Here is a 17,608-nt window from a genome sequence, read left to right on the forward strand (position 1 = left end):
AAATGAACTGTTTGACAATCAGATTTACTGATAGTGGTGTTGGAAAATTATATTACTAGAACATCTAGTACCTTTGTTTCTGGGGAGCAGCTTGATATTTAGATGCAGACAGATGTCACTGGAATTACATGAACTGGAGGCAACTAAGTTATCATGACCTACATTAAAAGACATAGCAAGCTGTGTACATAAGTGTACTGCGAAAGTCAGGCGTTATGTACAGAGTGCCGGGGTTGAAACTGGAATTTGAAGAGGAATTCTACTACTCCCCCTCATTGAAGCTGAACCCTGCTGGCACTACACTACCATGAGCAGCTTCTACACCCACCTATTTTCTCTTTCCCTAGAATACTACAAACCCTTGCAGACAGTGTCTACCTCTATACCAGTCTGTCACTCAGATAGTTCATTTTTATTATACTTGGTGTTATATATGTATGTAATCCATTATAATATGTGCAGCACCCTGGAATTAAGGGTTCTTTAAAATAAATAATATTTAGCTCATTATAAACAATGGATATTTTTTATTCTCATTTAGTTGCTTACATTTTTGGATTCTTAGCGCTACATGCACTGACTTTATTTGTCGACACTGTTTTTATGCACAATAGTTAAAAAGAATCTGTCACCAGGATTTTGTGTATAGAGCTGAGGACATGGGTTGCTAGATGGCCGCTAGCACATCCGCAATACCCAGTCCCCATAGCTCTGTGTGCTTTTATTGTGTAAAAAATTATTTTATACGTATGCAAATTAACCTGAGATGAGTCCTGTCCCTGAGATGAGTCAGGGACAGGACTCATCTCAAGTTAATTTGCATATGTATCAAATCGTATGGGGACCAGATATTGCGGATGTGCTAGTGGCCATCTAGCAACACATGTCCTCAATTCTATACACAAAATGATGTTACTTCCCACACATATATGTGCTGTGATTCACTTAAAGGGGTTTTCCGAGACTTTAATACTAAAGACCTATCCTCTGGGGTACTACGGCCCCAGAGAAATATGAACTTTTAAAATTATGCAAATGAGCCATTCAAGCACCAGGTAGTAGGCTTATGCAGGTTGAGCGCTGCTCCAGCGACGCCCCCTGGTGCTCGACTATGACGGCCCTCTGCTTTTAATCATGCCCACTTTTCCATTAGATTGACCTTTCTGGTCTAGCACTGTATCCCGTGCCTGTGCATGCCCTTTGTAGAACGACATGTCAGAGCTTCCAGTGGCACCACTTCCGGGTGCAGTGACATGACGGCGCATTGTAAATCTTCACTCGTTGGGATGAGGATGAAGATGTGTGCACACATCGTTCTACAAAGGGAGTGTGCAGTCGCATTTGAGGCAAGAGATCAGGCAGGCTGTCCCAGCATTCTCTGGATCCGGCATTGCCAGACAGTACCAGAATGCCTACTGGCCCCATTAAGTATAATGGGGTCTTGCGGAGTCCCACCTGCTACACAGCAAATATGCCAAGAATCGGCTAAACAAAAACTGCAACAAGCAACATCCAGCAATGCCGGATGCAGAGCGCTTTCTGCTGGAACATCCTGCCGGAACTCTTGCGGCAAATGTGAAAACTAGCCTAAATCAAGCTACACCCTGGATAAACATACATATGAGTGAAATAATATATGTCATATTTTTTCTTAAACATAATATACACACATATATGTGACAACCCTAAGAACAAAGTGACTTGAATTGTGAGAATGCCATGGTTCCGTGTGGAACCCAAATGTCTTGTGAACTTGGGTTCGGTTCCAAGGTACCACTTGGAACCGAACCCGAGTTCAAAAAAAGGTTTTTAAAAGTAGGAATGCATTTTTTATGTTATTACCCGAAGTCTAGGCTTATCTGAGCCAATACATTCTAATACTGTACGAAGCGATCGCTCTGTACAGTATTCAAAAAATGTTTTATGCGAATCGACTTCGGATGTTACGAATCTACTTGTGAACAATGGCCTTGATTTATCATACCGTCACTCCAGAATTCTGGGATCAAAAATTAGAAAAAATACTGTAGGGCTTTTGCAGCTTTTTACACTCACTTGCGCAAAATGTTGCGACTCTTGCAGTTTTGCACCACTCACTTTGTAATGTGGGTGGAAAAGTGGGTGTGGTTAGCAATGTTAATGAGTTTCACTCCAGATTTATCATCAAGACTTTTTTTTAAAGTCGCAATCTCACTCCAGGAGGTGGGTGGAGTAGGAAAACTGGAGTAGCTTCTCTAGACAAAAGTGTTAGGTTTAAGGATAAGACAGATTTATCAAGTAACATGAGACATTTGATGAATGTGGCATAAAGTACTCCAACGCAGACTCAAGAAAAACTGACTTCAAATTTTCCCCTCATGATAAATTCCCCCTACTGTGTCAAAATAATGCAGTTATTATGTTAATCTGTACCCAGTGATAACCAATGGAAAAAAAAGAGAAGAAAAGAGAGTATTAGTATGCAAGAATTTGTTTTGATGGGACACTATTTCTTATAGTATCCTGTAAATAACAGTTTCTCGTTAAGGACTCTCGGGGCCAAACTTTGTAAAGTATAGATCTATTTCGAATCATGTCTGAGTAATTGAGGAACTAGATCCTCCCCGGTGTTGGACTGTATAACTTCAAGAACAAATTCTTTTAACTCCCCCCCCCCCCCCCCCCGGGCTTACCTGCATGAGATTGTAAGACGAGCGCTGCCACAGTTGGATGGACACGTGTTGTTGGTCTCTTTTCTGTATTTCTTGCTTAGTTTGATCTACATAAACAAATCAACATACACTACTCACAAAATTTTTTTTGATTTTTGGAGTTTCAGGATGAACCTAAAATGCACTCTAACCTTTACAGGTGAACTTAATGTGACCTTCTCTAAACTTTTGAATGCACATGTCGTACTGTTCAATGTTTCAGCACTTTTTGCACAACTTGCTTTTCTCTAACAAGGAGCTTAACGGCAAAATTCACAACAGGTGTTTGTTAGATAATTCACACAATACATTTCCTGATTTAGTTAGAATTGGTATTTAAACAGTCCTCCTCATCATGCTGTTCACGTTTTGACATCATGAGACCAAGACGACACCTAACAGTTGATCAACCGTACCTCGCCATTGCGAGTCTTCAAGCAGGATGTTCTCAAATGCAAGTGGCCACTGAGCTTAGAGTGTCACAGAGTGTCATCAGCAGGTGGGAATGGCTGCGATGCGTCTAGGGTGGGGAAGGTCGGTACTTTTTGTATTCTTTCTCATTTTTTTTTTTCTTCTTAATTTTTATATTTAATGTCTATCAGAATTATTACCTGGAATGTTAGGGGCTTGGGAGATAAAAGAAAGAGAGAAGCAGTTTTTGACTGGATGCGCACACATCTTCTAGTAATTGTATGTTTGACTGAAACACACCTCACCAGGGAAACCTCCAGGTTGGCCACCAGGGGATGGGCTGCGCACACGTACCACTCTTTTTGTTCATAGAACGATTTATAATTGACCAACAGGGGAGATTTGTATTTGTATTTTGTAAACTGGCGGGGAAGATGTGTATTCTGGCCTTTGTCAATATTCCACCTCCATTTTCTTTCTCAGTACTTAATTCCCTGTTAACATTTATGGACAAATGGCCAGAATGTCCCACACTGATTATTGGTGATTTTAACTGCGTAATTAATCCGGTAACAGATAGGGTTTCTATGAGTGTCGAGGGAGGGGCCTCTGTCCAGGGGTCTCCCTTGGCACGGTTTTGCTCGGAGGCTGGGTTTGAGGATGCCTGGGGAAGTCTGGGACAGGGGAAAAGGGTATTCTCATGTATTAATAAACTAGGGAAATCCATGTCCAGAATAGATCATGCTCTGATTAACAAAAAATATGTACGATATGTAAAACGAATGAAGTATGAAAATAGGTCATTCTCGGACCACCTACCATTGCTCCTTGAATTTTGCCTGACCCACGATAAACAAATAGTAAGGCCTTCCTTTAGATTGAATCCCTACTGGTTGTCAATACTAAAGAATCATGAAACAATACAAGGGGAAATTGATCAATTTTGGGATTCCAATTATGGTTGAACTAAAATTCAGGTAGTATGGGATACCTTTAAGGCCTATATGAGGGGAATAATGGTTAGTAGCATCGCAAATCTGAGAAAGGAATACGGGGAAAATGAGAAAAAATAAATAAAAAATTGCCTCCCTAGCAACACAAACTTTATATATAAATAGGTCAGAGGAAAACAGGGAAATAATGCAGAAGACCACACAGGCATATTCCAATTTCTTGCTGGAAAAGGCCCAACATAGTCTATTTTTTAAGGGTCAAAAATATTTTACTGAGTCGGGGCAACCAGAGAAACTACTTTCCAGAGAGATCTCGAGCCAGGATTCTAAAAAAAATATAGATAATATACGATTGGCCAATGGAAGGACCGTGACTGGACAAAACTCTGTAGAGGAGGCTTTTCTCGACTATTTTTGGGATATTTATAGAGACGATGATAAGATTATGGAGGAGGGGATGGACTCTTATTTGGATGATATTGTCTTTCCTACTATTACTCTGGCCCAAAAGAAGGCACTTGAGGCTGATCTTTCTATTCAGGAGCTTGAAGGGGCAATTAAATTATGTTCGGATAACTCTACCCCCGGTTCAGACGGACTTCCATATGAATTTTATAGCAAATACAGGGAGGTTGTTTTCCCTAAACTTCTGGAGGTCTTTGCTGAATCGGTGGCAGAAGAGAACTTGATGGATGGCTCAATGATGGAAGGCATAATAATTCTAATTCTGAAAAAAGGTAAGGACCTCACAGATATGGGATCTTATAGACCGATCTCATTGCTGAATACCGATGTAAAACTCCTTGCAAGGATTTTGGCTTCAAGACTCTCTGGGGTCTTTTCCTCCATCCAGATCAAAACGGTTTTATTCCAAATAAGGGTACACACCATAACCTTCATCGCCTCTTTTCTAACATACAGGCTCCTGGGGGATCTGCTGGCTCCATCCTGTCTTTAGATGCCTCTAAGGCCTTTGACAGGGTGGAGTGGCGATTCCTCTGGAAGGTGCTGGCCAAGATGGGCTTTGGGGAGAGATTCAGAAATATTACTAAATCTCTGTATAGACACCCTACAGCTAAGTTGAGTCTTAATGGGAGAGTCACTACTAGTTTTGATTTAAAGAGAGGTACACGTCAGGGTTGCCCATTATCTCCCCTTTTATTTGATATTTATATTGAGCCCTTGGCGTTGGCTATTAGGCAAGATGCTCAAATCAAAGGGTTTGGAACATTAAGAGAGGAAGACCGTATTTCTTTATATGCATACGATGTCCTTTTTTTTAATAGAAGACACAGAAGTAAATGTTCCAAGAGTTATTGGTTTGGTTAAACTATTCGGTGAGGTATCATGCCTAGACATAAACTGGCTAAAGATAGTAATTTTACCTCAACTTCTCTATGTTCTTAGAAACATTCCTATCTGGATAGAGGGCAAATATTTTAAACTCTTGGAAAGAATAATTAATGATTTAGTCTGGGGAAGAAAACGAGTGAGACTCAAACTAGAATATCTATATAAGCCTCTGGAGTGTGGGGGCTTAAACCTCCCATACTTCAACGGCTACTTTATGGCAGCTCAGCTATGGACTTGTAATGAATGGCCAAATAGTACATCTTTGAGCGGCCTAGTAAGAGCCCCCATGCATAACAATATATTTACGCTCTTAGAATCTGGGCTAATGTTTAATAAAGATTGGGGCTATAAAGAGACTATAAAATCACTTCTGAAAATGTGGGCTATCACTAGAGGATGGTTGGGGGTAAAGGGATCACTTTTATTCACGCCTCTTTGGCACAATAAGCACTTGCAGACTTTAAATGGTATAGCAACTGATCAATTTTGGCAAAAGAATGGGATTTTATATCTGGCACAGGTGGATAAAAATAAAGAAATTAAGACGTTTGTGGAACTATCACACAGTGTACATAATCTTTCATGGTTTAGATATTTCCAGCTTCGGTCGGCATTTTTTAGCTTGGATGATAAATCACTACTGGAAATAGTTACTATGTCTCCACTAAATGAATGGGTAAGGAAGATGTCACTAGGAAGGAAGATTTCAGTTCAATTAAGTGACGTTTTTCTGAGACACAATCACCAGGACAAAGGGCCTGGGAGATGGACTGTCCAAATATAAAGCTGGTAGGATGGGGGAATATTTTTACTAATCCAGATGTACTTTCTCACAATTTTAACCACGTTTTAACACAGTTTAATATCTACCATAGGCTTTATGTTACTCCCATTTGGTCAAACAAGTGTGGATTAAGAGATACTTCCAAATGCCCTCGGTGTGATAATGCAGGAGCGGATTATCTGCACATGATGTGGCTCTGCCCAGGTCTTGTAGTATATTGGAATGGTATTAGAAACCTCCCTACCCACAAATTAGAAATACAGATGTAGCATGGTTAGCACTCCTTTTTTCTGAGATTTCTGAGTTTGGTTATCTAATCTAAGCAAACACCTTCAATTGCTTTTCAATGGCTTTTGTTTCAAGATAATGAAATGAGTTAAGAAATTTGAGTTAACAGCGAGAGTGCTAAGCCTGCTACATCTGTACGTATATCTCTTGATCCACAATTGTTTTTATTGAATGATTTGTCCACATTAACTATCCATAAATGCCAAAAGATTTTATTGGGCAGAGTACTATTATTGGCCAGATTATTGATCAGTCGAAGTTGGTTTGCATGCCATGCTCCAGAAATAAACAACTGGATTATTCTGGTTAATAAGATTAAAAACTATGAACGGATTAGATAAATGGAATAAGATATGGGAAGGTTGGAAGTTCGGAAAGGCCTTTTTATGTTGAATTTAACAATGTGCTACCCCTTTTTCTTTTTTCTTTTTTTCCTCTTCTTTTACCTCCTACTCTTTTCTCTTCCCTCGAGGGGGAGGGAGGATAGTGGACGCATCGCAGATGGGGCTGGGGGGTAAAAAAATGGGACTGGGGGAGAAAACGGAGTTTGTATACTAATAAAGTTGTTTAAAAAAAAAAAGGGGTTTGCCAGTTCAGCAAATAGCATTTATTATGCAGAGAAAGTTTCTATGGTTACGACCACCCTGCAGTCCAGCAGCATGGCCGTGCTTGTACACTATAGAAAAAAAAGTACCAGCTTATGTGAGCTCCCACGGTCCCAGAGAGACTGGCACTTTTTCTTATAGTGTGCACCACTGCTGGATTGCAGGGTGGTTGTAACCATGGAAACAAGCAGGTTAAAATGTGATAGAAAAATGAACCAAGCCAGCAAAGGAAGCAATATGGATAATAACAATGCATTAGTAAGTGGCTTGTATTAACTTTCTCCACATGATAAATGCTGCTTGCTGAAGTGAGACAGCCCTTTAAGACCACCCCAGGTCAACTATCAGTGACTGAAACCTTAGGCCTCATGCACACAAACTTATTTTCGGGTTGCATTTTTTAAGGATCAAATTCATTCATTTCTATGATGCCACAAAAAAATTTTGGACAGCACACATATAGCATCCATTTATCATGTAGAGAAAGTTAATACAAGGCTCATACTAATGTATTGTTATTATCCATGTTGCCTCCTTTGCTGGCTGGATTCATTTATCCATCACATTATACACTGCTCATTTCCATGGTTACAACCACCCATCAATCCATCAGTGTTGGTCGTGCTTGCACAGTATAAGAAAAAATGCCAGCCTCTGTGGTGGCCGGGACCGTGGGAGGTCTTGTAGGCTGGTGCTTTTTTCTATAGTGTACAAGCACAGCCATGCTGTTGGAACGCAGGGTGCTCATAACCATGGAAACTTTCTCTGCATAATAAATTCTATTTGCTAAAGTGGCCAAACCCCTTTAAGGGAGGTAAGAGGCACCCAAGTGTCACATCAAACCATTCAAAACCGTTTATATCAGCCTAGTCTACCTGTTAGATGACCTGTAAAGGTACCTGACCACACCACCAGGCAAAGGCTTCTTCGTCTTGCATGGGCCAAGAAGCATCTATGCTGAACAAGGAACCAGTGGAACCCAGTGCTGTTCACTGATAAAAAATAAATAATGGCCGCCAATGATGTTGGAGACATCAAGGGGAGTGCTAGGCATCAGCCACTGTTATCACCAGACGAGCCTTTGGTGGTGGTGGTGTTACAGTGTGGGAAGGTGTGTCTAGTCAATACAGAACTGCGCTACACTTTGTGAATGGTACAGTGACAAGCCTATACTACTTGTATAGCATCATTAATCCAGTCATTGTGCCTCTGCATGAACAACACAGGCGTAATTTAATCTTCATGGATGACAATATGCCAGCTCATCAAGGTTACATCAGTAGGGAATGGCTGCTGGAGACTGGGGTACCTCAAATGGAGTGGCCTGCACTTTCTCCAGACCTGAATCCCATTGAAAAGCTGAGTCGCCGTGTAGAGGCTTGTAACTCTGTATCTAAGAACCTCAATGACCTGGGGTCTGCCCTTCAAGAAGAGTGGGATGGCATGCCTCAGCAGACAATAAGTCGACATGTGAACAGCATGAGATGTCGTTGTCAAGCTGTAATTGATGTTCAAGGCCACATGACAAGTTATTGAGACACTAAGATTTTTTGTGGGGTATACCCACCTCTGTTGTTGGCTTTTGTCTCAATAAATTGTATGAGATGCGTAAATCATTACTGCATGCTTCTATATAAATGCCCTACTTTCATGAAATATCACTGAAGTATGAACTTTTTACATTTTCCATAAATTTCAACTGAAAGCCAAATATCTAAACTTTTTGTGAGTAGTGTATGTGGTCAGTTAAGTCCCCAATACACACGGAGTTCCACTCCCCGTTTCACAATCCAGCAGCCTGTGTATAGCGGGAACAAGTATATCGCTAAATCTTCAAAACTTCTTTTTTTTATATATATTTAAAAATTTTCAGAAATAGCATGATACATGGAAGTGTTTATAAAACCTGAGTCCATACGATCTCTTCAGACCTCTGAGGCAGATGATGATTGTCGGCATTTCCATGCATTCTCTCATGCAATCTGCTCAGCGTCCTCCTTCTAGGGCTTATTTTTACCAGCGACAGGCGTGTACAAAGCAGTCATCATGCAACATTTTGAGGGCATGCCCTCTTTCTCAAACGTCATCATCATCACATCTACCCTTCCTTTAAAGGCTATGTACACCTTTGGGGGCAATAATTTTTTTTATTATTGCATTATACTTATTTTGAGCTAATCTGTGCTCTCTCACATTATAAACACTCATTAAAGCCCAATCCTTATCTTACTGATAAGAATGTGGCTTAAATAATTGTTTATGACCTCTCAGTAGTTTAGAAATAAGGGTAATTAGATTGGCACAAAGTAAAAGTTAAAGTACCAGTCACACGGTTAGAAAAACAGTTTACCCCCTGTGACTGAACAGCTCAATATTTTTAATAAAGGCCAATTGAAAATATGATTTTTAGCCAAAAATAAGTTAAATGCAATCATAAAAAAAAAATACTCCAAAGGTGTACATACTGTAGCCTTTAAATGTCTAGTCGCATGATGCACTTTAATTTAATTCCTAATATTATACAAAATAACTACTAAAACCTTAAAATAATGACAATTTCAAGCTGTAAAATTTCTCTGACCACAAATTACAGAATTACACTTAAATTACAGAGTTCATTGAAACCAGTGGATTCAGTGTCTCTAGATTTTTCTCTCTGCAATAGCTTCCTGGCATTAAACCCTTCCTTATTCTTAACATACTACAAAATCTGCCATCTTAAAGAGCTTGTCTGGGATGTCTGGTACATAGCCCCAGTAGGAGGCTTCCGCCTAGCAGTGAGCCTGGTGATGTCACCGGTACTGATAGGCAGGCTTTATCGCTGCGCTAGCCTGTAAAATGGCTAGGGCAACAATAAAGGCCGTCTGTCACTAGCAACACTGTTAGGCGGAAGCCTCTGCCTAGCAGTGTGAAAATATAAACAAACAAGCCCATGGCCTGCGCGATTCAGTGCAGGGCAAGTGAGAGCATCGGAACATGAAATGCTCTGATGCTCATGTCAGTGGGGTGAAACCCAGACAGCCCCTTTAATTCACTGACATTATGATGTTTTTCAAAACAATGTTTTACTGCACCATTTTCAGCACATTCTGCCTGTTCTGTTTTTTACACATTTTGGGGGTCATTTAGTAAGACCGGCGTTTTAGATTAGTTTTAGAGGCGCCGGCCTCTACATAACTTCGGCACATCCAACGCCAGTCTAAATCTACGACAGCTTCCTTGCCCTGTTTTAGGCGTAGAAAATGATAAATGAGACGGGCCTACTGGCCCGACCCTTCCGCACTGTCACCACCAGACATCTGAGAAGCTCTGACAGAAGTTCTTCAGAACCTCCTCCTTGAGGTTCCTTTTGTTTTGCTTTCCTTTTCTCATCTCGTTAGCCTCTCTCAGCTGTCATGTAGTTGCACTGATTGCATCCCTTTAAATCCCTTCCCATACTGCATCACTTTGCGGTTTATACAACTTCCTGGAGTGTATGCATGCTGGATGCTACTACTGAGTCTTCTACAGATAAGTTTTGTTTATTCATTTGTATTTTCCTGTTTGCTGGATCCCAGGTGACCCTGACTCCATCCGTTTCAAGTGTAGGGAGCCGGTGGTCATGTCCCCTCACTATTATAGGGTGTTCAGGTGTTATACAGTTGAGGTACGAGGATATGCGATCATCTACCATTGAGATTTTTGCATAGGCTGAGCAGTTAGAGAGAGAGAGCCAGGTCTGTTGCAGGGCTCTCCCTTTTCTTCCTTAGTTTTGGATCCAGTCAGTCGGATCTTCATTTTGTGTCTTCTAGTTTTCTATACACCTTCCGTGACACGCACCCACGTCACTTCCCCTTTTCTAGACCTGGCGTGAGCAGAAGAAAGTAGCAGATTTCAGCGCAAATAACCTCGCGTCGCAATCTGCACCAGAAATACGCCCAAAATAACCAAATTTATGTTAGTAAATGACCCCCTTTCTCTTTATTTGTTTTTATAGATGATTTCTGTTCATTTAATCTTATCTTCATAGGCCTTTATGTCTGCCCCACATAAACCTTTCCATGGGGACATTTTAACTTATATATTACAGATTTTGTATCACATGTACAGAGATGTCTCAACTGTATTTTCTTCCCCTTCAGCAGTTGATGACCGATCTCACCTTTAATAACTGAGTTACAATGCTGGCAATTTAGGTTTTTAATCGCAACTATCTTATTCTTCACCTTTCTTTTTGTTACTTATGTCAATATCTATTCAAGATTGTTTAAATATCCTCTGTATGCCGACAAAAATATGTTTTCAAAATATATTTCTCTCGTAGTTTTCACATATTCTGTTGATTTTCATATTTCTTTTTATTCTTTAAAAAAAAAAACTCAGGTGTACTGAAGATCCTCTCTATTCTTGTCAACTGACTCTTTGGAATACTGTCAAATACATGGGGTGCATGAAAACTAAAAAAATTAAGATTATTCATATCTGTGTCTTTTATATCAAAATTTTCCATTACCTCTTAATAATATCACATTCAAAAAGGATATAGAATTTATATCCCATTCTGGAGTGAATTTGATTTTCTCATCACACTGGTTTAAATAATCAAAAATTGGGGTAAATTGTTCCACATCATCCAAAACTCTGAGCCACAAAACAATGTGACTCATAAATGTGCAGCAAACCCCCGAGGAACCGGTGCAGAGGACAATAGTAGTGGCCCTGATGTAATGTTATAGTGTCACAGTGACCTACCTCAAGCCATTGCTCCCTTGGGTTCAATGCAGTGAAAAAGATTATATGAAGGAACCAAGTACAGATTGTGGAACATACTGAGTGCAAAAAACAAGTAGCAGCACATTCAGCAGCAGTTCATACAAAGTGCAATTTCTTTCCTCCCAACGTACCACTTGGAACCGAAACAGTAGAAATTAATTTCTGAAGTTATTACCCGAAGTCCCGCAAGACTTTGCAAACTAATAACTTAGGCTCATAGGAGCCAATACATTCTAATACTGTACGGAGCGCTCGCTGGCTCGCACTGGCTGGTAGTGTGGCAGAAGATGACACTCCGAATTGGCTAGCTGAAGATGCCTCTCCCTGGATTCCCTTCCTTATGGTTTCACTCTGGCACCTGTAGCTGTAGTTGTCCACTGTATGTTGCACTTTGCAGGCTTCCAGCTATGCTTGTCCTGAACTTTCGTGATGGTGTCTAAATGTGTTACCCACCACTTTGCAGCGAAGTCTTGATAGCCTGGTTGCTTGATCACTCTGCTGACTTCAATATGCTGTAGCTTACAAATCTTCTGCGGCCTAGGACGCTGCAGTCTCCCTGCGTTAATGATGTCCTCCTAGGTGAGCCACCTCTGTGGTCCACCTGGCCTGGAGGAGTGGGAGATGGATTGCATGTTCCCTCACTCCTCACTCTCCTCATTCTTAGACTGAGTCTCCCTAGCTCAGCCCCTTCCTTGGCAGGAAGTTGAAATTTAAGTAGTCTCCTACCAAGATAGGAGGAATGGAATGGTAAGTTATTTTCCTGTTACAAAACACTGCCAACCGTACCCCATCTGCTGATGTACAAAGTGTATTGCATGAAAGGTGACATAACATGAATATTACGAAGCATTACACTACTAACCTCCAGGTCCTGCTCAATCATATTCATATGATTAATATGAATTCTATATCATTTTTGTATTGCAAACCTAGCAATTAACTATTTATTAACTAATGTCTAATTGACAGCTAATGAAACTGACAATGGAACATGTAGGGCCAGCATGGTTTGAGATAGACAATAACTCGCTAGCAGCTTAGGGACTTTAATAGAAATGTCAGTAAGTTAAGAAATAGGCTTGCACCAGGGTTGTAAGGTTACAGTCAAGGAAAGTGGTAAACATCCTACTTTTTTTCTTGCAACATAGTACCCTTTCTCTGTAAAAATCTGAGAAGAATACATACGGTACATAGCCCCTGATTCATAAAGACTGTCCTCTGCTATGCCGGTCTTGAAGGGGCCTTGTGCTGCTAGAAGAGCCATGTAATTTTTTTCCGTAAAATTGGTGAGAGCAGCGTGGATTTGCAATTTTTCTATGCCAAAAACAGGTGTTAAGGGGAATAAAGATTTCCCACCCTATTTTAGGTCTGGTGCTACAAGCTAATTCGTTGGTTTATACTTAAGTTAAGGCATCAGTTAAGGCATCGATTTGCAAAGCTTAGACCTTTTAATGCATACCAATACATTTATGTTTTAAATAGAGCTCTCTAGTTTTGTCAGTGACCTATGAGGGTCCTTTATTATACAGAAATACGCCTAAATTAGATGTATTTCTGGCGAAGATTACGGCACAAAGGAGTTTCGCACCTAATCTGCAACTTCTCCCAGCTCACGCCAGGTCTAAAAAAGTGGGCGTGCCATGGGTGGGGACGGGCTGGCAGGCCCGTCTCATTTACCATTTTCTACGCCTGTTTTATGTGTAGAAAAGGATCTAAATATAAGTGGTGGAGGATCCGCCGAAGTCATGTAGAGGTCAGAGCCTCTACATAACTGCGGCAGATCCAAGGCCAATGCAGGGCTTTATTAAGACCAGCGTCTACAATGCCGGTCCTAATAAATGACCCCCTATATTTTTAGTAAAATAGCACAATTGGACATCTGCTATAAATTTATAAACCATTTAAGGGTACTTTCACACTTGCGTTTTTCTTTTCCGGCACTGAGTTCCGTCAAAAGGGCTCAATGCCGGAAAAGAACTGATCAGTTATATCCCCATGCATTCTGAATGGAGAGCAATCTGTTCAGGATGCATCAGGATGTCTTCAGTTCAGTCTTTTTGACTGATCAGGCAAAAGATAAAACCGCAGCATGCTACGGTTTTGTCTCCGGCCCAAAAAGCTGAAGACTTTCCATAGGAATGTATTAGTGCCGGATCCGGCATTCAAAATACCGGAATGCCAGATCCATCCTTCCGGTCTGCGCATGTGCAGAATGAAAAAAAGGGGGAAAAAAAAATTACGGATCCGTTTTTCCGGATGACACTGGAATTTCAATGCATTTTTCAGTTGGCATACGTTTTTTCCGGATCCGGCAGGCAGTTCCGCCGACGAAACTGCTTGTCGGATCACTCTGCCGCAAGTGTGAAAGTAGCCTAACTCTTATAACAAAATACAAAATAGTGATGATGCCCTTGACCTGGTTGGATTGTGTTTATGAAATTATTTGTTAAAATTGGTTTGGGAATATGCATATGTGGTACATTTACATTATTATACTGGGAGGCCCTTCTCCAGTGATAGTATGACAACATGAACAAGCAAGTGGATTGTTTTTTTTAATTACCCACAAGTCACAAAAGTGGCTGAAAGTGGTCCCTGTTCACATCTATGCATGTTTGGGTACGCGTGCACTAGTGGCAGCACGGATCCGACAGTCTGTTCACCCGCCGGAACAGCCTGCCGGAGTTCCTTGCTGCTAGTGTGAAAGTACCCTTAGCGGACACTTTCTGTTTTACATTTCCCCACAGATAATAATCACATGTGGACAAGTCTGGGGAACGTGGTGGCCATAACCCCTTGCTCACAGTTCGCTCTGTAAACAGTTAATTAACCCATGCCAGTGAGTTCCCCGAGTTGTGGCATATTGCCCCATCTTGTTGGAAAAGCAGGACATTTTTTCTTCTGGTGTTAGTTGGTTGTAAAACCGTTTAAGGTAAATTGCGGCATTCACAGTTGATTTGAAGAGAATTGGACCTACTATTTGTGTTCCAGACACTGCTCACCATAGGCCACTTTTCTGGTTGTGAAGAGGTGTTTCGTTAGTCCAATAGAGATTTTCAGTGGACCAGTACCTCGTATTCTGGGAATTTACGCGACCTGATAAATGAAGCTTAGGTGAAGTACAGCAATAGGTCCAAATGTCTGTCAGCAATCATAGTCAGCAACCAACAGTAATTTTTGCTTTTAGCTGTGTGCTTTGGACAACTAAGACAGATTTACTATTAGGCAGTTTGATTTGGAGATCTTGGAATCAGGCTACTTTTTGTGGGCCACCCTGTATAATGGTACTGATCACAGAAATTCACTATTTTGTTTGATCTTATCTATCTCCAAACTATGACTGAACAAATTGTATTTTGGTCTTAATAAAAATTGTACTTAGAAATATCATGAATTTATAACTGGTGTTTCTTTACATCTGAACTGAACAGCCTCATTATTGTCCTGGCGATGACTATCATACTGAAAGCAGTAGGGGCTCTGATCTATCAGACATCTTGGAAGAAGATGAGGAGGAACTTTATTCAGAGATGCAGCTAGAGGATGGAGGCAGGAGACGTGTCAGTGTTACTTCTCACAACACCCTTAAGGTAAGAGGACTAGTGATAAGCAAGTAGCTGGATTGCGTTTCCAAAACCTGCACAGTATTTTCATAAGCTACACTATGAAGACTGCAGATATGGCTTCTTATAAGAGGTGATCATAAGTAGGTGACGTCTTCCTTTATTATTTGTTCAATATAAGCACTTTGGTGAGGATATTATTGAAGAATATTCAAGTAAACATTAGTTGTCTCTTTGATGATTAACATTTCTAAAATGCAGTACCTATAAGTAAGGGGTAACTAGTGCACAAAAAAAAACATTTCTTTGCATGTTCACATTAGTAAATCTGCAGGATATCTGACTGGATAAATGACATATTATATTCAGTAGAACTCTGCCATTTAAACTTACTGTAACTTAGGTGGGGTACAGGCTCTCCTTAAAGAGGTTGTCCGGTCCCAAAATCAATTATTTTTATGTGCTCCTAACACCCCTCTCCATCCATACATGTGCCCCCAATACCTGTTTTTCATGTCCAAACTTTTCTTTCTCCCTGGAAGACATCACATTATCAGATCTGTTTACTTTCTCACCTTCTTGTTTTGTTGAATACATAACTTTATGGATACACAAGCCTGGCTGCACTGCACAGTGATGAGTCACAGGCTGGCCACGCCCCCCACGCTGCTCTGTCTGCAGCAGCTACTCCATCTATAATTCCTGAGTCCATCTTTCTAGACCCAGACATGAATCTATTTGTCATTCAGCTCTTCCCTCGCCATCTCCAGAGTGTAATAAACAGCTGGAATCAGCAAGCACACCCAAACGCATCTGTATCTAATCCTATCCTGTGTGATACAGCCTGCTGAGCTGTGTATCTAAACTCATCACTGACCATCCACGGGCTCTTCCCTCACCATCTCCAGAGTGTGATAAACAGCTGGAATCAGTAAGCACTTCCAAACACATCTGTATCTAATCCTAAGATCTATGTGTGCGATACTTCCTGCTTAAGAGTGTATCTAATCCCATCTTCTATGATACAGCCTGCTGAGCTGTCTATCTAAACCCTTATGCACACTACCATATCAATTTATCCGCTAAATAAGGATACTGTCTGTGTGCGACCCGCATTATTTTTGCAGTCCCATTTATTTCTATGGATTTCAGGTCTGCATTATAAGGACCAGAATAGGACATGTTCTTTTTTTTTTTTTTTTTGCAGAACTGACATACGAATGTGGAAAACACATGGACTTCATCAGTGTGCTTTCCACATCCATATATCAGTACAGCAAAAGATAGAACATGTCTTATTCTGGTCCTCTTAATGCAGATCTAAAACCCATAGAACTCAATGGCTCTGGAAAAAAAATTGCATCTCACACAGGCAGTATCCTTATTTAGCAGATCTGCTACTTGGAGAAAGCAGAAATTATATGGTCCTGTGCATGAGGCCTAATTTTATCTTTTTTGGTACTGACTGTTGAAGGGTTTATCTTGATACATGTGAGATAAGACCATGATCAGCTTGGGAAACACGATCCGCGTGTCGCCACATCTCCCAGGCCGACAGCATTCTTCTGACCGAACTGACGATATGACAGTAATGTATGATACGGCCAGTCTCTTATCTGGTCAGGGGAGCCGAGGTTGGCCTGGAAATTGTGGCTGACACATGGACTAAGACATGGATTCCTGGGCCGATCACAGTAGTTTGTATGATCCCTATGACTTATACTGAGCTGCCATAACAGTGACATCCACAGTGCCCCCATAACAGTTACATTCACAGTGTCCCCATAACAGTGACATCTAGAGCACCCCATAACAGTGACATCCAGTGCTCCCATAACAGTGACATCCACAGATCCCACATAAGTGTCATCCATAGTGTCCCCATAACAGTGACATCCACAGGCCCCCATAACAGTGACATCCACAGGCCCCCATAACAGTGACAGCCACAGATCCCCCATAACAGTAACATCCACAGTGCCCCTATAACAGTGACATCCAGTGCTCCCATAACAGTGACATCCACGGATCCCACACAACAGTGTCATCCACAGTGCTCCCATGACAGTGACATCCACGGATCCCACACAACAGTGTCATCCACAGTGCCCCCATACCAATGACCTCTAGAGCACCCCCATAACAGTGTCACTGTTATGGGAGCACTGTGGATATCACTGTTATGTGGTCACTGTAGATGCCATCTACA

General features: G+C 41.0%; 1 protein-coding gene across 18 annotated transcripts in view; it reads left to right on the forward strand.

The window, feature by feature from the left end:
- Positions 1 to 17,608, forward strand: part of RIMBP2 (RIMS binding protein 2) — a 683,237-nt gene that overhangs the window by 462,135 nt on the left and 203,494 nt on the right. For 16 of the 18 annotated variants that reach the window (XR_006387405.1, XR_006387406.1, XR_006387407.1 and 13 more), the window contains one exon: positions 15,268 to 15,426. The exons of the other annotated variants lie outside the window; for them this stretch is intronic. Coding sequence is in view for 13 of the 16 variants with exons in the window: in XM_044275630.1 (XP_044131565.1) it covers positions 15,268 to 15,426 (159 nt within the window). In the remaining 3 variants the exon portion in view is untranslated. The remainder of the gene's footprint in view (positions 1 to 15,267; positions 15,427 to 17,608) is intronic. 18 annotated transcript variants of the gene reach the window in all.

This window comes from Bufo gargarizans, chromosome 1, assembly GCF_014858855.1.
Source record: "Bufo gargarizans isolate SCDJY-AF-19 chromosome 1, ASM1485885v1, whole genome shotgun sequence".
Classification (NCBI taxonomy): Eukaryota; Metazoa; Chordata; class Amphibia; order Anura; family Bufonidae; genus Bufo; species Bufo gargarizans.